The sequence below is a fragment of the Amblyomma maculatum genome, unplaced genomic scaffold (genome assembly GCF_055883805.1).
Source record: "Amblyomma maculatum isolate TAMU_Amacu unplaced genomic scaffold, ASM5588380v1 scaffold_50, whole genome shotgun sequence".
NCBI lineage: Eukaryota > Metazoa > Arthropoda > Arachnida > Ixodida > Ixodidae > Amblyomma > Amblyomma maculatum.
This window is the reverse complement of record NW_028146775.1, coordinates 82,767-103,997: the sequence shown is the minus strand read 5'-3', so window position 1 is coordinate 103,997 and position 21,231 is coordinate 82,767. Positions and strand designations below refer to the sequence as shown.

General features: G+C 42.6%; 1 protein-coding gene across 1 annotated transcript in view; it reads left to right on the top strand.

Annotated features, from left to right (window-relative positions):
* LOC146170773 (uncharacterized) overlaps nt 1–20,750 on the top strand; it is a 32,873-nt gene extending 12,123 nt beyond the window's left edge. The window contains exon 5 of the mRNA XM_084586788.1: nt 20,532–20,750. Coding sequence (XP_084442914.1) covers nt 20,532–20,698 — 167 coding nt within the window. The 3' untranslated portion in view covers nt 20,699–20,750. The remainder of the gene's footprint in view (nt 1–20,531) is intronic.
* Nucleotides 20,751–21,231: the final 481 nt, after the last annotated feature.

The window sequence follows — 21,231 nt, the reverse complement described above, 5'->3', positions numbered from 1 at the left end:
CCCACGCATACTATGGCCTAAGTATAAAACAATATAAGGAGCCTGCCTGCCCTACATTGGCAAGTTTGGCTGAGGCTAGCTTTTAAGTACCTACGTCGGCATCTTGTGGAGAATAAAAGAGGCAGTGCAAAATGATCTTGCCTGTTATGATACTCCGCAGGTCCCATATTGTCTATTCTGGGGCCAGGTGTTACGACTGTTCTCATGTAGCCCACTTCGGCTCCTCGTGACGTATATGAGGAAACATGAGGCGCGTATGCGGGCTCCGTGCTGAAAAAAGCTTTGTTAGCGCCACTGGAGCCAACAACACTAAACCAATGAAATCTCACATCAGCTGTCACGTGGTTAGCAAAATGCGCGCCTACATGTTGACCTCAGCCTTCCTTCGTAGAGCATTTCAGGGGATATGAAGCTTGAATGTTTGTGCTGGCTATATATGCTTGAAGTATTTCGTCAAGCCCAATTCCAGCTGCCCGCATATAACACCGCTGTCGGTCACACATCTGCCGTGCCAGTGCTGGAAAAATGCTCTGCAACGTGCTCCCAGCATCGTGTATTAAAGGGTATTTTAAGTGGACCTAAATGTGAAATTTCCGCGTGAGAAACTAGTGCAAGGCCAAATTGGGCTTCTCATACAGAGGCACTAAGGTTACACATCGGCCAAGGCGGAGAAAGAAACCAGGTGCGAAAACGTGCTGTCCCCGCTGGCACCTTCTCAGGTTCTTGGGGGCGGATCCAACATAAATGCGGGCTGTATAAGAAAACTTCAGGGCTAGACATAATAGAATTTCCGAAGCAATGCCAAAGATTATCATATATTGGCTGCAGCTCAGACGACCCTGCCGGTATGTGCCCATCACTTTATGGATGAATTAATTTATTTAATATTTTTCTATCATACGCGCTCTTGACTTTTTCTTGTAGATAACTTTTTATATAACAATATCCACCTTCACTTGCTTGGATAAAATTGCACTGCTTTTGGTCCCGCGAGCATGTAAATTATGCATACCTATCAGACGATGCGGAGGAAATTTTGTACAACCCACTAGGCTGCAATGGGCGTCTTACGACTTCTATGGAACACGCACATGACCTATCCCCGGAATGTGCCCACTCGCTTCATTATAAGTCGATGTACGAATTAAATGTGAAGGGCAAAAGTATTAAATATCTGTTTTAACATCGCGTTGAGACGTAGCGCAAAACGGAGTGCACCGGGAAAGGATAAAAAAGCAATTCCGAAGGCGAGGTCTGAGAGAAGGCAAAGAAAGCCCAGTCGGAGAGTTTAGAGAAATGTGAGCAGCTGCTCCGTAAGGCTTGAGAAACATTGCAACAGCGGCACTGGGGGGAGATGAAGAATGTCAGTAGTGGCACACGAGGGCTTTAGTGCTAGAGAGAAACACGTCAACGGTAGAGCTTTAAGGTTCTGGACAAAGCGTCAGCATGCTAACAGCGGGCTCGCCCGCCCTGTATACGCCACCGAGTGGGCCCAGAGCATCAATTTTACGTATGGGTGACGAACTGCGGTTGCAGGTGCAGAATACCGAGAAAGTACGTCCTTGAACGACAAGTAAATGGGCGTTATCTTCACTATAGGAGCACCTTTGGCTCATTACAGGTTACACATATTGACCACATTGCACGAATAATCACCGAGAGAATTCCAGCGGGCAGCTTTGCACCAAGCTGACTTTTCAAACATTGGTGCATGATATTACTACCTCATGTTGCGATGGGGAAATTGAGGCTAGGGCGGCCTCTGAATTACCCACGTCAGTCCCCTTTGGAAAGAATGAGGACAAGAACAGATTGGGGTAATCCCTTAAGAAGCCGTATCGGTCCGGCGCATTCGGAGGGAAGCTAATTAATGAGGGACGATTGTAGGCAGCCCAATATAGCCTACCTGGAGTGGTCTTAAAGAGATGGATTGAACTGTTTGTGGGCAGCCTGTGGGGGCCGAAAGGGCCCGGTGTTGAAAACCTAATACTGGTCTCTTCATGGCTTATACCGGTGGCCACATTTTTGCAACATAGGGAATTGCACCAAGAAGAATATGCCTTATTTTAGTATAATGACTACTGCAAGCTCTGGTAGCGTTGTATGGTTTACAGGTTTGGGTATTCATGCCTTGTATCTGCAAGCACAACCCTATTGCTCCGAAGTGGCCACACCTTTACCCTTGAGTGAATAGCAAGCATAAATGAGCCTGTTCATCGGTAGCCGCTGGCCGCTGCTACCATCGCTTGCAGCGAACGCATGTCTAACCTAGTGAAATAAACGGTATTCCACTTCAATGGGAAATTTTCAATATGTTTGAAATGATGCGACTTCCCTCTTCAACCCTTAAGTATGATACTTGTTTTCGACCCGCAGATCTTTTTATTGCAGCGTGATCTTGTCTGTGGCATCCAGGTTTATTTCCTGCGGTCTGCGCTTCATCTCCCAAATACTAATTTTACGGATCCCTCCCCAGTGTATGACAGCTGTCCTCTTACCCGAATAGTATTTCATGCGTTTTTGTATGCTTACAAAGATAATTATATTTCCTCTTCTGTTCAGTCCGTTGTAGGATAATAAAACCTCCGCTCTCCCTTCCTTTTGCTGTCGATGGCTCACAATCCTTAGAAAAATGTTGGCTTAGGAATGCCTCCCCTTAATTGTTTGGTTCTAATCACTACATTTTCGGTTGAAATCCTGTTTGTCTGGCAAAATTATTAGTACTAATCCTAGCTCTGAATAAATTAGAAAATTGTGCTTCCATTTCTTGGTTATGATGGACAGTCATTTTCGTTTTTGATACCCTCACCTACAGCTTCGGGCGTTAAACCTAAATTAACTACAGCCGCTCATAAGCGCTTTTTCTTGAATGATGTTGCAGTTTTCATAGGAAAAGGCCTCTCTTTGCATACAGATCTTCGATGAAGTTTCACAGATACAAAGGATTTGAGAAATTTATGGCCTTGGAACTTGCATCATCTCGCGAATAAAAGCTGTTTTTAGTTCCTGGTATCAGCAACAACTGCCGGTCGAGCACGATGGATGTTGCTTTTATCTGATGCGTCTCAGTGTTACAGCGCTAAAATTTTACCTTTAACCATATGAAATGCCGAAGTCGACATTGTGTCCGTTTTGTGCGTATCCGAGAAAATAGACCACTTAATGCTGTTCTGCCGTCAAGTCTTCGCTTGGAGGAGGCAAGTATCGGAAATTTTTCTAGCACGGTTTCTTCCTGGAAGAAGTGTACGATTACGTACTAGAAACGCTGCGATTTCATTTTGGTGACGTCTTTATTATACAGTAAAACAAACTCGAAACATCACATGAAATACATCTTTATTCGTTCACGAAGCCAAGGTGCCGAATGAAACATGACTTCAAACGCTCCCATGGTTCCGCTAATCGTGCAAAACATTTTGCTATAGCTTCTTAGGCTTTATATTATTATTATTGTTGTTGTTGTTATTATTATTATTATTATTATTATTATTATTATTATTATTATTATTATTATTATTATTATTATTATTATTATTATTATTATTATTATTATTATTATTATTATTATTATTATAGAAATAGTTCTTGATGGTATGCGTCGGTACATACCTTTGCATACTCCTATGCGTAGGAAGTTCCCTTCCTGGTTTTCAAAGGAACTAATAACGGCGTTAAAGCTCAAGGAACGGGCCCATCGTAAAGCGAAACGCCCTGGGTTTCACAATTGGGCAGATGAGTTTCGCCGTGTGCGTTCTCTTTGCAAACGCTTATACAAGCGGGACTACGACTCCTATCTTGAGTCTTTAGAGAGGAATGCCTCAAATCGTCCTAGTCAGTTCTGGCGTTACGTTCGCAAGCGTTCCATTAAATCTGATTTAAGTATCAGCTTAGTTGACTCTCAGGGTTCGGAAATTCGGGATGTTGCCGACAATTTTGCCCAACTTTTTTCCTACGTTTACAAACATCCACATTGTGATTCCGTTTGCCCCCCATCTGGTGCACTATCTAATTCCATTCTCTTTGGCGAGGAGTTGATAACTGAGAGTCTTAAGCGTCTGAGACCATCTTTGTCTCCTGGACCTGATGGCATTCCAGCTGCCATAATAAAAGCCTTCAGTTATATCTTCGTACCAGTACTGACTGCCATATTTAATAACTGTTTAAAAAATGCTGCCTTTCCTCGCGTGTGAAAAATGGCACGCGTGTTTCCTGTCTTCAAGTCTGGAAACAAATCTGATGTTTCCAATTATCGTCCGATTTCTCTTCTATGTGCAACCTCTAAGCTTTTCGAATTAGCTTTGCACAGCGTACTTTCCTTCCATCTCAAACATATCATAGTACCGAATCAACATGGCTTCATGTCGGGCCGCTCTACTTCTACCAACCTAGTCACGTTTATGACGTATGCCTCTGCAGCAGTCCTTCAGAGGGGTCAGGTTGACACTGTGTACTGTGATATGAGCAAAGCTTTCGACGTTGTTACTCACTCACTACTTCTTGAAAAACTTCTACTCTCTGGCGTTGAAGTCTCACTCGTAGCCCTCCTACGCAACTATCTCCTTGATCGCTTCTGCTTTGTCAGTGTCAATGGACAGACTTCTTTCGTTTACCCTGCAACGAGTGGAGTTCCTCAAGGTTCAGTACTAGGCCCGCTTCTCTTCTCCGTTTTTATTAATGATGTTTCCTCGGCGATAAAGAACTCCTCGTTTCTTCTTTATGCTGATGATATAAAAATATTCAAGGTAATACATTCTTTTCAAGATTGTGTGTTGTTGCAATCGGACATATCTGCTTTTTCTGATTGGTGTGCCATGAATTGACTTACCCTCAATTCTTCCAAAACTAGGGTTGTGTCCTTTACTCGTAAAACACATAGCTTTCTCTACCATTATTCTGTGAATTCTGTGCTGTTGGATAGGGTTGATGAAATTAATGACCTTGGTGTACTTTTTTACCGCACCCTCAGCTTCTCCTCTCACACTAACCGCATTGCTCAGCGGGCTATGCGCACACTCGGATTCGTTTGCAGACTTTCGAGAGAGTTCCATACTCCACTTCTGTTCCTAAAACTGTACCTGTCCATATGCCTGCCGGTCTTGGAGTATGCGTCGGTTGTTTGGAATGGCACTTGCAAATCGAACTTGGACAAGGTTGACAGAGTACAAAAAAAATTTTTACGGATATTTCATTATCGCTTTCCTTGCGCAACTTCCCCCTCTCGCTCCACCAGGAGCGCCCAACTGAATCTTCCTTCCCTTCACTGCCGTCGTATCAGACTTGATATCATATTTCTGTACAAACTCCTTCATGGCCACATTATGTGCCCTCAGCTCTTAGAGTACATCCTACTGCGCGTTCCGCGAAAGAGCATGAGGGAATTCAGACCATTTCAGGTTTCTCCTCTTCATTCCCACTCCCCTCTGGACAGGATGCAGTGGTTATTTAACTCTTTTTGTCCTCACCTTGACATCTTCCAAAACTCGCTCTGTTCATTTACATTGGATGTTCGTAGCGTTGTATTCTAAATAGTACTTTATCACATATAACTCCCACTTTCTAGCCTTAAAATGTATTTACTTCCCTTTTTGCTTTTTCTCCTGTTCAATGCTGTCTGTATCGTGAACTACTTTTTATCCGTTTCTTACTTGTATTTCAACTTTAAACTTTATATTCGAATCTTACTGTCCCTTGTTTAATTTTACTTCTTTATTGTATTCTGTATTTATAGCCTGTGTTTTAAGTACCATGCACTTGTTGCGCCTGGAAGGGTTGTTTATTTTATGTATTTTTCTATATTACTATAATCAATGTCAGTTATTTGTTGTTGTTGTTTTTTTCTCTTCTATCTACCGTTCTTTTTTTTATTTTCTGGTGTGCTAAAAAATTCTCTCACTGTGTATATAAGTGATGCTACTCATTGTTTGCTTACTTTCCGTGATACTTTTCGTCTCAGTTTCATTTCATGTATTATTTATTTCTTTTTTTGTGTTCTCTCTGTGTGTGTAAACATGTTTGTGCTTTTTCATTTTTGTTTCTTTTTTTTTATTTGTGCTGCAGCATAAAGACCACATGGTTGTTCCTGCGCACATTAAATAAAGATTGATTGATTAAAGATTGATTATTATTATTATTATTATTATTATTATTATTATTATTATTATTATTATTATTATTATTATTATTATTATTATTATTATTATTATTATTATTATTATTATTATTATTATTATTATTATTATTTTCTTTTCTTTCTTTTTTTTTTTTTTTTTCCAAGATGGCGCCCAGTAAGGACGCATGTGCGCTGTGCTCCCGGCGGTTTTTTGCCAAGCAGCAGTTTTTACGATGTGCCGACTGTGCGAAACGTGTTCACACGAAGTGCGTCACCTGGGCGGATGACGAGCTGCAACTTCTGAAGTCCGGCTCTCGGCCATTCTTGTGTAATTTGTGTGCGTCGTCGTCGTCTGACGGTGTTAGTCTTAGCGACGGTGGTGCTAGAGTCCCTGGTGCCCCGCTCCTGCCCAGCCACCCGACCGGTTTTCCCCCTTCAGCCGCGACCGGCGAACATGGCGGTGAGTTTGCCTCGCTACGGGCTCTCCTCCTCGACGCGCTTGAGGGAATCTCTTTTCTGAGCGATGAGGTTGCCCAGCTACGGGAAGAGAACGAGCGCCTTCGTGTAGAGAACTCGCGGGCTTTCGTACAACAAGCCGAGGTTATCGCCTCTTTACGTGCCGATGTTCGCGGCCTACGCCAGGAGCTTGTGCGGTGCGCTGCTTCGCAGTGTGAGCGTCCTCTCGTCGAGCGTCCTCTCGTTGTCTCCGTGGGCAATCCTACCCGTGAGGAGCAGCCATCTGTGGACTACTCCGCCGCTCTTCATCGAGGGATGACTCCTGGAGATATTCCCTGTTCATCTTCTGCCTCTGCTCCTCGCCGTGCGGTTGACTTACCCAGTGAGATGAAGAAGCACCGAAGTCGAGCCATTACTGGCGCATCGAGCTCATCTGTCCTGAACGTTGCCATTTACCAAAAGAAGCGTCCGAAGACTATTTTCGTCTCTAAACTCAGTCCCGATACTACATCGGTAGACCTTACCAACCATCTAAAATCAGTGAATATTACTCCCATTTCCTGCCGGCAGCTGAAAACAAGGTACGACTCCTACTCGTCCTTCCATATTGAAGTTGATGAAGAATCCTACAGTAAGCTTGTTGAGCCTTCGATGTGGCCGATGGGTTGCATATACAAGGACTTTCGTGGGAAGCTTTACGACGATATGCTTCATCCCTCTGAACTGACGCAAAATTGCAGTGGCCCCTAATTTGGATATCTATTATCAAAACGCCCGAGGTCTTCGGACTAAGGGATCAGAATTTTTTTCTAGCGTCTTGTCCTCTTGTTATACCGCTGTTGTGGTTACCGAAACCTGGCTGTCAAGTGATATTCCTTCCAATGATTTCTTTCCAAATAATTACTCTGTTTTTCGTAGCGACCGCCCTGAAACAGGTCCCAAATCAAGAGGAGGTGGAGTGCTCATTGCTATTGACAGTTTTGTGAAGTGTGTTCGACGTTCCGATCTGGAAACTGTTGAAGAATGTGTGTGGCTCGAGCTCACTTTAAATCGACATGAAAAACTTTTACTTGCAGCTTTCTACATTCCTCCGAATCTACCTCCCTCAGCCTATGATGATGTTCTGCTCTCAATCGAACATGTTATAACCCGTCATAGCAAACACAAACTTCTTATTTTAGGTGATTTGAATACTCCTGGTATCAACTGGAACTCACTTATTTCTTCTCACAACAATCATTACATATTAAGTAAGTGTAACGCTCTACTTGATTTCATAGCCTTTAACTCTTTGCAGCAACACAATTTCATTGAAAACTGTTGCGGTAATATTCTTGACATCTGTCTATCGAATTTTGAAAGTGTTCGAGTCTCGAGTTCGGACATACCGCTGACTCGCTGTGACAAATTTCACCCTCCGCTTCTAGTTACTACTGCTGTCTCTGCCTCACCTTCTACTAACTCAGATCGGGTGGGGAATTCGCCCCGTTTCGCGTATGCACGTGGTGATTATGTCGGTCTTTTCAATTTCTTCTCTTCCGTCGACTGGTCCCTTTTAAATGACATTAATGATTCAGATGGACAAGTCAGTCGCTTTACAGAAATAGTTCTTGATGGTATGCGTCGGTACATACCTTTGCATACTCCTACGCGTAGGAAGTTCCCTTCCTGGTTTTCAAGGGAACTAATAACGGCGTTAAAGCTCAAGGAACGGGCCCATCGTAAAGCGAAACGCCCTGGGTTTCACAATTGGGCAGATGAGTTTCGCCGTGTGCGTTCTCTTTGCAAACGCTTATACAAGCGGGACTACGACTCCTATCTTGAGTCTTTAGAGAGGTATGCCTCAAATCGTCCTAGTCAGTTCTGGCGTTACGTTCGCAAGCGTTCCATTAAATCAGATTTAAGTATCAGCTTAGTTGACTCTCAGGGTTCGGAAATTCGGGATGTTGCCGACAGTTTTGCACAACATTTTTCCTCCGTTTACAAACATCCACATTGTGATTCCGTTTGCCTCCCATCTGGTGCACTATCTAATTCCATTCTCTTTGACGAGGAGTTGATAACTGAGAGTCTTAAGCGTCTGAGACCATCTTTGTCTCCTGGACCTGATGGCATTCCAGCTGCCATAATTAAAGCCTTCAGTTATATCTTCGTACCAGTACTGACTGCCATATTTAATAACTGTTTAAAAAATGCTGCCTTTCCTCGCGTGTGGAAAATGGCACGCGTGTTTCCTGTCTTCAAGTCTGGAAACAAAACTGATGTTTCCAATTATCGTCCGATTTCTCTTCTATGTGCAACCTCTAAGCTTTTCGAATTAGCTTTGCACAGCGTACTTTCCTTCCATCTCAAACATATCATAGTACCGAATCAACATGGCTTCATGTCGGGTCGCTCTACTTCCACCAACCTAGTCACGTTTATGACGTATGCCTCTGCAGCAGTCCTTCAGAGGGGTCAGGTTGACACTGTGTACTGTGATATGAGCAAAGCTTTCGACGTTGTTACTCACTCACTACTTCTTGAAAAACTTCTACTCTCTGGCGTTGAAGTCTCTCTCGTAGCCCTCCTACGCAACTATCTCCTTGATCGCTTCTGCTTTGTCAGTGTCAATGGACAGACTTCTTTCGTTTACCCTGCAACGAGTGGAGTTCCTCAAGGTTCAGTACTAGGCCCGCTTCTCTTCTCCGTTTTTATTAATGATGTTTCCTCGGCGATAAAGAACTCCTCGTTTCTTCTTTATGCTGATGATATAAAAATATTCAAGGTAATACATTCTTTTCAAGATTGCGTGTTGTTGCAATCGGACATATCTGCTTTTTCTGATTGGTGTGCGATGAATCGACTTACCCTCAATTTTTCCAAAACTAGGGTTGTGTCCTTTACTCGTAAAACACATAGCTTTCTCTACCATTATTCTGTCAATTCTGTGCTGTTGGATAGGGTTGATGAAATTAATGACCTTGGTGTACTTTTTGACCGCACCCTCAGCTTCTCCTCTCACACTAAACGCATTGCTCAGCGGGCTATGCGCACACTCGGATTCGTTTGCAGACTTTCGAGAGAGTTCCATACTCCACTTCTGTTCCTAAAACTGTACCTGTCCATATGCCTCCCGGTCTTGGAGTATGCGTCGGTTGTTTGGAATGGCACTTGCAAATCGAACTTGGACAAGGTTGACAGAGTACAAAAAAAATTTTTACGGATATTTCATTATCGCTTTCCTTTCGCAACTTCCCCCTCTCGCTCCACCAGGAGCGCCCAACTGAATCTTCCTTCCCTTCACTGCCGTCGTATCAGACTTGATATCATATTTCTGTACAAACTCCTTCATGGCCACATTATGTGCCCTCAGCTCTTAGAGTACATCCTACTGCGCGTTCCGCGAAAGAGCATGAGGGAATTCAGACCATTTCAGGTTTCTCCTCTTCATTCCCACTCCCCTCTGGACAGGATGCAGTGGTTATTTAACTCTTTTTGTCCTCACCTTGACATCTTCCAAAACTCGCTCTGTTCATTTACATTGGATGTTCGTAGCGTTGTATTCTAAATAGTACTTTATCACATATAACTCCCACTTTCTAGCCTTAAATTGTATTTACTTCACTTTTTGCTTTTTCTCCTGTTCAATGCTGTCTGTATCTTGAACTACTTTTTATCCGTTTCTTGCTTATATTTCAACTTTAAACTTTATATTCGAATCTTACTGTCCCTTGTTCAATTTTACTTCTTTATTGTATTATTCTGTATTTCTAGCCTGTGTTTTAAGTACCATGCACTTGTTGCGCCTGGAATGGTTGTTTATTTTATGTATATTTCTATATTACTATAATCAATGTCAGTCATCTGTTTTTTTTTTTTTTTTTTTCCTCTTCTACCTACCGTTCTTTTTTTTTTTCTTTATTTCCTGGTGTGCTAAAAAATTCTCTCACTGTGTATATAAGTGATGATACTCATTGTTTGCTTAATTTCCGTGATACTTTTCGTCTCAGTTTCATTTCATGTATTATTTATTTCTTTTTTTTTTGTGTTCTCTCTGTGTGTGTAAACATGTTTGTGCTTTTTCATTTTTTTTTTTGTGCTGCAGCACAAAGACCACATGGTTGTTCCTGCGCACATTAAATAAAGATTGATTGATTGATTGATTGATTGATTGATTGATTTCAACACAGTGCTTTCATCTCGCACAATTCACGACCAGTATCATGACCACTCGAGGGATTGTATATGCTTCATATTTTTTTAGGACAACCAACCATCACACACCCAACCCACGGCGGTGATTCACTGTGAGCAGCTACCAGTAATGGATTGCCAAACACTTCTTTTGCATTTATGCTGCTTTGCAGAGCATGCTTCAGTGCGTAATTTTAAGTACTCGAAAGAGTAATATCCTTTATTTACTCTTTTTCAGCATCGGTGCATGACGTCCTTAAATTTATGTTAGAACATCAGTTCGACCAGGACATTATCGTAGCGATGACGTGGTAATTGCAGATAATAATATAGACCGATAGTTTTTTTTAAACGACCACTTGGCTTCGGTGAATTTCCTTTTGTATTCCCTTTCCACTGTAAGAAGGAAACAATTACGAGCCAAGATTTCCAGTTACAACAAAGCAAGAGAACCCAGTGCGCGCTCAGCCTTCTTAAGTTTTGGCACTAGATAGCGAAATGGAGGGAGGGAATGCCACCCTACATGAGGTTGGCAAGCCTTAGTCCCAAATCATATGCGCATTTCGTTCCTTGCCACGGCAAGCATCACACTTAATACTGGAGCAATACGAGAAGAACTCAACTTTCCTACTAAGAGGCCCACAGCTACCATTTAAATGTCTTGTTTTTTACACATAGTACGTTTGTAGAGAATACTTTAAACAAAATTAACGATTGACAAAGGGTCATCATAGTGATGATGTCATTAGTTCTACACGTAACTGCTTGTTCACGCATAATATTGCACCTGACTTGGCTGATAGTGCGACGTACAAGCATCCTAAATTTCTGTGAGGACATGCAATAACAATTTTTTTGACGAATTCCAAACGTCTTGTTAATTTCGAAGCTTTCTACTACAAGTGACCATTCTTTATTTAATCCGGCCTTTAACTTCAATTCTTGCAGGAAAAGATAATACTGTCCTAAATACTAGATCCATTTTAATAAATTCAGAGAGAATACATGCCAGTCACGAAGTTGCTCTAAATTATTAATCTCATAGCTGTGCCTCTAAAATAAATCCACTCGAAGATCAGTTTCATTTTCAAACTTATATTTATTGTTCACTGGTGCATGCCTGAAAGACAGAGAGAGAGACCCTTTTATAAAAAAGAGAATTTATCCGGCTCTAGATTTCGCTGGCATGCACCTCCCTGTAAGAAGGTGAATTGGGGAGAGAAAGATTGGAAAAGTATGGTGCGAAGAATAAAATAAATGAAGGGGGGAGATAAAATGCGGCCATCAACTGTGTTGTAAGGATCCATCGTGGAGTAATGGTATAAAATTAAATGATGAAATGTATAATCCGTCAAATGTGCTTATAGAGTTCGCAGTGGGAAAGATGCCTGAGGGTAACATTGTAAGGTGAATTTACAGTTTGTCAAGAAGTCAAGTTTCTTTCAAATACTTAAATAAAAAGTTTATTGTGAGTTTCTATTGCCTAGGGAAGGCTAAGGGACCTAAACACAGTCTATTGTTAAACGCACTGGGAAGAGCTTCTCCATGCTATGTTCATTGTACGCAAGCTTGTCAGCGTACCCAAGACAATCAACAAAATATGTTCCACAATTTCAATCGATGCACAGTTGTCTAAGTGCGGACTGTTCATTTGACCAAAACTGTATCGCAAGCCATATGTATATGCACAGTTAGGCGAAGTTGGTGGTAAACAGTTTCTATTTTGGAATAACAGCGCGAAGGACGAGGACGAAGATCAGAAGGACACAAACACAGCGCTGTGTTTGTGCCCTTCTGATCTTCGTCCTCGTCCTTCGCGCTGTTATTTCAAAATGTATTACCACCTAGCCGGCACCTCAATGCTTGTTAACAGTTTCTAGTTGGCGAGGAAATTTCGGAGTGAGTCTTAATCTTATATATGGGTCAACTCAGTAAAGACATTGGTGGTGATGTATCGGCAAGCTCCAAAGTTGATAGATTACTTCGGAAGCGAAATTTAGCCAGTTGGAATGCAGTACATTTTGTGAAGAAAGTCCGAATGTATCTTTGATGTTGGTGGCCTTTACGAGCCGCTTCATCTGCTCTTTCATCGACTTTAATGCCACATTAGGCTGGTATCGAATGAAATGTTATGCAATGGCCTGCGGCAAAAGCTAATCATGTAGATTCCCATTGTCAAGGGAAACAGGCTGATGACTACTTTTCTTCAGCAGGTTATAGAGATTTGCAGAGATGCTCTGGAATCAGTGAATATAACCCAACATTCGGGGTATTGGTGCAGGATAGTGAAACAGCTTCTTTAATGCCATTGAGCTCAGCTGTCGTAGATGATATATTCCGCTGCAGTCGGTGAGACAGGACATGGTTGGTCGAGGGCACATAAACGCCACAGGAAGCAGTGTCATGAGTAATTTAACCGTCGGTAAATATGTGGGCGTACTGCATGTATTCTTTGGCTAAGTAGGCGAGAGCTGTCTGGGGCATGCGGCTCATTGCATCCATGCCAGCTAGGTATTGATATATTTACCTTGAGAGCCGATAGTGTCCATAGAGGAACGCTGAGATAGTACATTTTGTGGCTGAATAATAGTAAGGAGGGGCCGAAACTATGCAGCTTGCCCAAAGCCAAAGTAGCAGTGAGTTAGGAGGACATGGTGTAAGAAGTGCTTCTTCCCATGGAGGCGATGTCGAAGATTGATACGCACAGTTTTTTAGGCGGCAATCACATCAAGCGGGAGACATCCTGCTTCAACAAGTGTTTCTGCTGCAGAGGATCTCTTTGAGACTCCAAGGTATATATCCACAAGCAGTCGTTACGCGCTGCTTCAATAGCCTTCTTATTGGGTGGAGATAATCTTTGAAGCACTGGTAAATAGTAGCGTAACTCTCCTTCAGCGTAGGGTTTTTCAAGCAGAACTATCGACCGGCAGTTGCTGCCCCATCTTGTTCCCGCCATGAATCTTAAAACCTGCAATGCTGCAGTGATCCTTTCGCGGATTCGTTTTTATCTGAGGTGCGCAACAAAGATTACTGTGGCGATTTCAAAGTAACAATAAATTCTGCAACAGTGCTGGAAAAGTATCCCGTGCCGAGAGTCGAAGACCTGTGGGCGAAGCTTTCAGGAGGCCAACAGTTCACAAGGCTAGATTTGAAAGATGCTTACCAGCAGGTAGGGCTTGATATCGACTCACAGAGGCTTGTGACAATAAACACACCTCAAGGCCTTTTTCAGTACACTAGACTGCCTTTCGGAGTAGCTTCAGCGCCAGCCATTTTCCAGAGAGAAATGGAAAATTTGTTACAGGGCATGCGGCACGTCACTGTGTACTTTGACGATATCTTAGTAACGGGTCTAGACAAGGCAGATCACTTAAAGAACGTTGCCAGTGTGCTACAGCGCCTACAAGAAGCAGGTCTCAAACTCAAGCTTGCAAAGTGTTCATTCTTAGCTCAAGAAGTTGAGTATCTTGGCCATGTCATAAATGCAAATGGTCTAAGGCCGACACCAAAGAAAGTAGAAGCTGTCGTTAATGCTCCGAGTCCGAAGGACATCAAGCAACTTCAAAGCTACCTCGGACTAATTAATTTTTACAGGCGTTTTCTGCCTAACCTCTCGACAGTGCTTCACCCTTTGAACCTCCTGCTTAAAAAAGAAACTGCATGGAAGTGGACAAGCGTAGAGGAACAAGCATTCAGAAAAAGTAAAGAACTACTGACCTCTGCGCAGGTACTACAACACTTTGATTCCTCAAGACAAATTGTTCTCAGTTGCGACGCCTCACCGTACGGAATTGGAGCAGTCCTCGCACATCGAGATGAAACTGGGGAACATCCCATTGCATTTGCATCGAGAAGCCTTCTTCCAGCAGAGAAGAATTATAGTCAACTGGACAAAGAAGCCCTTGCCATGATTTTCGGTGTCACAAAATTCCATCAGTACCTATGGGGTCAAGATTTCGAAGTGATAACTGATCACAAACCTCTTCTGGGACTCCTTGGGCAAGACAAGCCTATTCCTGATAGATCATCACCCAGAATGATACGCTGGGCAATTACTCTGTCAGCGTACAAGTACAAGCTTGTGTACCGCCCTGGCACCTGCATCAGCAACGCCGACGCGCTGAGCCGTTTACCGCTTCCTACGGAGCCCGGCGCAGTGCCCAAGCCTGCTGAGATTTTCATGCTTGAAAATGCGTATCCACGACTTCTTTCGCCATCCGCCATTGCCAAAGCCACAGATCGTGATCCTGTGTTATCAAATTTACGTCGTGCGCTACTTACTGGGGATGAGCTGCCAAAAGGAAGTGAGTGGGCGATATTTCAGAAGAACCGCACAGAGTTTAGCGTGCACGAAAACTGCATTCTACGAGGAACACGCGTCGTCGTTCCCAAGCAACTACAAGCAGAAGTTCTCGACCTACTTCATGAAACCCACCCAGGCGTGGAGAAAATGAAAGCAGTTGCAAGAAGCCATGTCTGGTGGGATGGACTCGACAGCAGCATCACAAAGAAGGTGCAACTCTGCAAAACCTGTCAAGAACATCAGAGAATGGGACGGAAAGCACAGTCGAATCCTTGGCCATTTCCGAAGAAACCATGGTCGAGACTGCATGTGGACTTCGGTGGTCCATTTCAAGGCCACTACTTCTTCGTCTTAGTCGACGCCTACTCTAAATGGGTAGAGGTGGTTCCTGTTCGTACGCCTTCAGCGGACGCCACGATCCGATGCCTGAGAAACATATTTGCAACTCATGGACTTCCAGACATCATTGTCTCTGACAACGGCACCGCATTCACCAGCGAGAAATACGCTGACTTCTTAAGCAAGAACGGCATTCGACGTATCCTAATCCCACCATACCATCCAGCGTCCAACGGTGCAGCTGAACGTGTTGTACAAACAATTAAGGGGAAATTGAAAAAAGCGGCTCCGGGAGACTTCCAGACCAACATTGACAGGATCCTACTTTCATACAGAACCACGCCACTGTCAATCATAATACCTAGGAATCGCTATGATTGTACATAGAATAGGGGCCGTCCACCTAGAAGGAGCCAATATTGAGTCATTCGTTTTCTTGGGAAAGCCATAGCAACACTTTTCTGACGAGAGACGAAGACTACGGGTAGGCAGGTACATTGAGATGTGCAGTAACGCTCTCTGAATACGTTGCTGCGTAATGTAACGCGAACGTGATCAACTCCAGATGCAGATATCATCTGCAAAGAATTTTATCCGTACTCGTCGCGGAAGGTTTCTTGTTATATGTATAAGGGAACTATGGAATAGGAGAAGGCTGAACACAGCTCCCTGAGGTACGCCTCTCTTCACTGCGTCAAAGAGAGGTGTACCATTTGGGGTGCTCATAAAAGTTTGTCGCTGTTGTAAATAGTGTCCCATGTAGTTGTAAAGCTTTCCTCCAAGGCAAAGACTGGCCATGACTGCGAAAAGTGCATGATAAAACACCGACTCAAAAACGGCCTTGATGTCGAGGAAAACGGTTGTCAGGATTTAGTCAGCGTGAAGGTACTCTTCAAGTGATGAGACAAGGGCGATGAGATTGCCTAAGATGACCGCTAAACCACTGTACCTGAAGAAAGCTGTGAATTCTATTCACGCTACCTGCATTGTGGGAGTCGACCGAGAATAGCCTATTACTCATACTATCAAGTTCACAAAAGTAATCAGTCTTTCTTTCCTGCGGTCAAAGAGGTAGTCCTTTTCTTTCAACTATTCCCACTCGCAACCTCTAAAGTCTGCAAAAACCTTGATTGAGCACTGTTGCTACAATTGTTAGTCCTGTCCTTGTGTAACTGGCTGATATTAAAGGTGCATTGAGGGCATATGGAAGCTAGTGCCAGTAGTAAATACTGAAGAACGCTGGAGAAATTCTGAGGACGAAATGTGAAATATACCCACAGATACTTATTCTCAAGCCAGTGTACAGTATTATAATGGCTATTTTCTTAACCAGGCCCCGGTATATTCCCGAGCAGCTCTTTTTAAATTGTGTCAAGGTAAAATAAACTTCAAACCGAGAATTTTGCTCTATACGCAATGGAAGATGTACGTGGTCACGTTATGTGTGCAGCGCTCTTCTTAAAGCGCTCCAAGATGCTTCAAAGTTATTTTCGAAATACCGCTTAATCATATCCTATGACTGAGGTAACTACTCTTTGCGAGTGGTGCATAAAAATTGAAAAATGAGAAGGAGACTGGGATGTTCTGCTTAGGAAGGGATGACGCCCCAGTGTTGATTTTTTCCTTTTATCTGGTCCTTTAGCGGTTTGCTCACATCGATCGTATTTGCTACTCGTTTAATTAGCAGGCCTTTCCTTTCTTGCCTCTAATATTCTACGCATGCTCATTTGGATATAGCTGTCAGCCACATTATATGATGGACCAGTAACACCAATAAAATTACTGATTTAAAAGACACACCAACTTGCATTCGTGGACTTCGGGAAGCATCTCTTTTGGGATCGAAGGCCACTGTAAGGCTGGACTCCAATCTCACTCTTCCATCTCAAAGGCAAATCACGAATTACCAGCGCCTCTCATGTCGTGCAGTCTCGCAATGCCATCCAACATGACGGCCAATAAGTGTACGGGCATGTCAAATGCGAATTTTCACATTTCAGGGCGATGTCTGTCATTTTCACTCACATCATTAAATCCGTCGCCGGATTTTCTAGAGAAGCCGTCTTTTCTGTATATGGAGTTAAATAGCTAGAAGAAAATGTTTGCTTTGCATCGTAAACTTCCACCGTTCAGATTAGAATGTGCCAACGATATGTTCCCCTCTACCGCAATTGCCTCACAATTAGTGGTTCCAAAAAGGTGAAGACACATTTTAGTCACGCTTGAATCTACAAAGATTACCTTATCTGGTAGAAGAATGTGTCTTCACCTTTCAGGATAACATATCTGGTAATTCAATGCACGCTAGATATTCTTAAAGAAACACTGCGCACAAAAAAGTGATATTGTCACTGGAAGTGAATGTGACGATTGGATACAATCCTCGGCTCAGCAACAAATGACAGCGGTGTAGGTGGTCTTCGCTAAGTTGTTTTTACTTATTGTTAGCTTGAAAGTAAGCGATGCGGGCTGTGTGCTCGGTGTTCGGAGATGTGTCTCTAAAAGGTAAATTTTAAAAACAACTGCATAAAACTGCAACACTTCCAGCATTCATGTCATTATGTGCTGCACATTACTGCCTAAATATTTATATAAAGCTATTAGTGCACAAAGGTAGAACATATTGGTTTTGGTGATTGGGCCAATTATGTTTATCTGTAAGCTTCAGGATAAAATGCACAAATTTTTTGCACAGCCTGTGTACTCAAACATATATAAACTCACGAAGGGAAAATTGCGTGGGCCTAGTTAGGTTTACCAAATAAATTATGGGGATGATTGCATTCTCCAATGATTCTTTAATCATTTGACATCGCAGAAGCATGCTGAGAATTTATTACAAGCGTGAATATAGGTCTTTAATAAATCCTGAGGGCACACGCACAGTGTTTTCAAAACATACAGATGACCCTTGCACTGAAACAGAGGATAGCTAGATATTCCAAAGAAAACCTTACTTGTGTGCGGAAGATATTCAAGTGCGTCCTTCTCTGACTTTGAACCGGCTTCATTATGGTAGTCATCATGCTCTGGTGGTTTGCCTTCCTCGCATAATTAGCGAATGTGTATTTCACTCAAGCTGCATTTTCATAAATACATTTCGAAGAAAGGGGTGTATTCTATTCTGGTAGTTCTATTCGTTAACAGATCAAGCTTCTCATATCTACTTGGTCGCATATTCCTGAACGAAAATAAATGCTGATAAATGGTGGTACAAAAGCAAGCGAACATGGCACCTAGCGAAGATATGCTGGTAGCAATAAAAACGTGAAAGTAAGAACGCCAATTATAGCCCATGATCAGAGAACCAACAAAGGTAAGAAGCTAGCCACTTTGCTTCAGAAACCATCGCATGTGCCTAAAAACCTAAATACACCCTATTTGATCCCCATATCTGGAAAGAGGTCAAAGTAATTGCGTCAAATCGGAATCTGCGAAGTTCCAAGATTTAAAAATGCAAAAACGGAGAAATATCACTGCACAGATTCCAGGGAGTTTTTATTTCACCGAGCTTATGTGCCTATAGCATTTGGCAAGTAATTGTATATAGACCAGACTAACAGTTGGTTCAAAACTATTGTCTTGGCTCTAGGTGAGGATTGTTTGAAGGCCATCATCAAACGTTTCTGCTGAGTGTCTCTGCCAATAAATTATCTTCTAAATTCAGCGTTTTCGGGAGCCATGTCAGTTATTTCGTTGTAGTATGACTACAGTTACTAGACCGCAACCTCTTTGTTGAAGGGCTCTTTTAATCAAAGGAATAAGTACAGCTATTAAAAGGGCAATTAACAACCAAGCTAAAATTTTAAATTTGCGGCAGCTGCTTGCCTCCGTAAGCTATATACAATTTCTAATGTTTTAAGTTTAGTGCTATAGTGCGCTGAGTGATGAAAAAACATGGTACACATAAGCAGTGCCTGTGTGGGAATCGCGCGTCAGAGCTGAGGGCTCTAGTTTGCGGCTCTAGTTGAGGATCCTTCATTGAATAAAAGCACTGCCACTCGCTCGGTTACAAATTCTCTTTTTTGGTTCTATATGAATATAGCTTGCGAAAGACCGAATTAATCGAAAGGATATGGGAAAACATTTAGCCCTGCAGTGTTTATCTTGTTGCTGAAGACGATGATCACAATATAACTCTTATCATGCTGACGTAAGCCACAACATAATGTGCCGGACCATCGCAATATATTTAGCGAGCCTCTTTAACCACACGCACGCGCATGTGTTGCCAACGAAGAGCGTCTATGATCGAAATCGCAGTCCGCAGAAACATAATCTGGCCTGCAAAGTACTGCCTTGTTGGAAGTTCCTGTCAATGCGACAGATGCAGGCAACAACGGCAACCGCGCGCGACACAATCGACCGAGCTATTTAAACGGAACCCTAACCTGATTTATATCCGTTGCAGTGGTGGCCGCCACAAAAGGGTCACGGTTATGGCGAAATGCTTAACTGGCCTTGCGGAATTGCCTATTCATAAACAAACCACCTCAAATTTCTAGACATTGCCTAAACACTGTTTCTTAATATATGAAGTTTAAAATATCAAGGTCTATCTGTCCTTATTGTTATGAAAAAAGGAATCATTCACTCAAGCGGTCATTCACTCAAGGTTAAGTTTCACAAATAGTCTTCTCATGTTCTAATTTGTTTAATCACTCGAAATACTGTCCGTTTCTATCAATTAAATGCATTTTTTGATAAAACAGTTGACCAACTGCCGACAAGCATACCTTGAGATTTAAAAAGTGTGCAGAATACAACTCATACATGGGTGCGCCAACGTACTTCTGCATTTGGTTTGTATCGCACGAGAAACAAAATTGATAATGGGGACGAGATCTAAACCATTGAGTGATACGCTAATATTTTTACATCTAGCATTAAATGTTACGGTGATGGTCCTGTATCGCAATCAGCGACAAGCAAATCGGCACTTTCACACCAACAGCAGTTCAAGGCTTTGTGTTTTTATACGCTGCCTCTTTCTCGGTGGCTGTACACCTGTAGAAACGCCGCATTTACGGTTGGATGATGGTTCGGATGACAGCGCAAGAAATATTAGATTTGTATCTTACTAAATATAATGGGAGGAATTCCGTCATGTGAGAGTTAAAAAGATATTTGCCTTTCTTTCTTTTTCAGACCCATCTGAAACGAAAATGATACATGAACTCCGGCTGAATGGTAGCGCTCTAAAAACACCTGAAATTGACCCGGAATGCTGGAAAATATTTAACTTTATACTCAAAGATCTCAAGAGAACCACAAAATCTTCTTATTCACCTACCTGCAAGGAGAAGCTGCTCTAGATGCTGCCCTGAATAAAAGGCAGTGTTATTTTGAAAACACCGAAAACTGAAGTGAATTTCGTTATTTAATTCTGAACGATAATGAAATAAAAAACTATTTGGAAGACCAAGTTTTATCGCCTGTAAAAATCTATAGTGGTACTATTTGGGACAAAAGCACAGAAATATTAGTTCTTGACAGCGCCGATAACTTTTGGCTTACGATGATCTTTTCCGTATTGACTGTAGAATCTTAAGGAACAAGCACATGCAGATAGAAGGACACAGGACTGGCTACTTAATCTTCTATAATAACGGCGCACTTGACGGTACAAATGAGAAGAGGGAAGGGCACAACAGGGCACAGCACAATGTTCCAAACGAACTCGCCCAACATATTGCTACGAAGACGACGAAGCGGGAAGTGGCGCGGGGCGGAGTTCTCGCGCTAGGCCCGCTGGCCATTAAAGCATATTTCATCGTCATGTCATCACGTCGTTCTGTTTCTTTTGCATCACCGTGCTTCCGCGTTTGTCATGTCACCACGTAACATT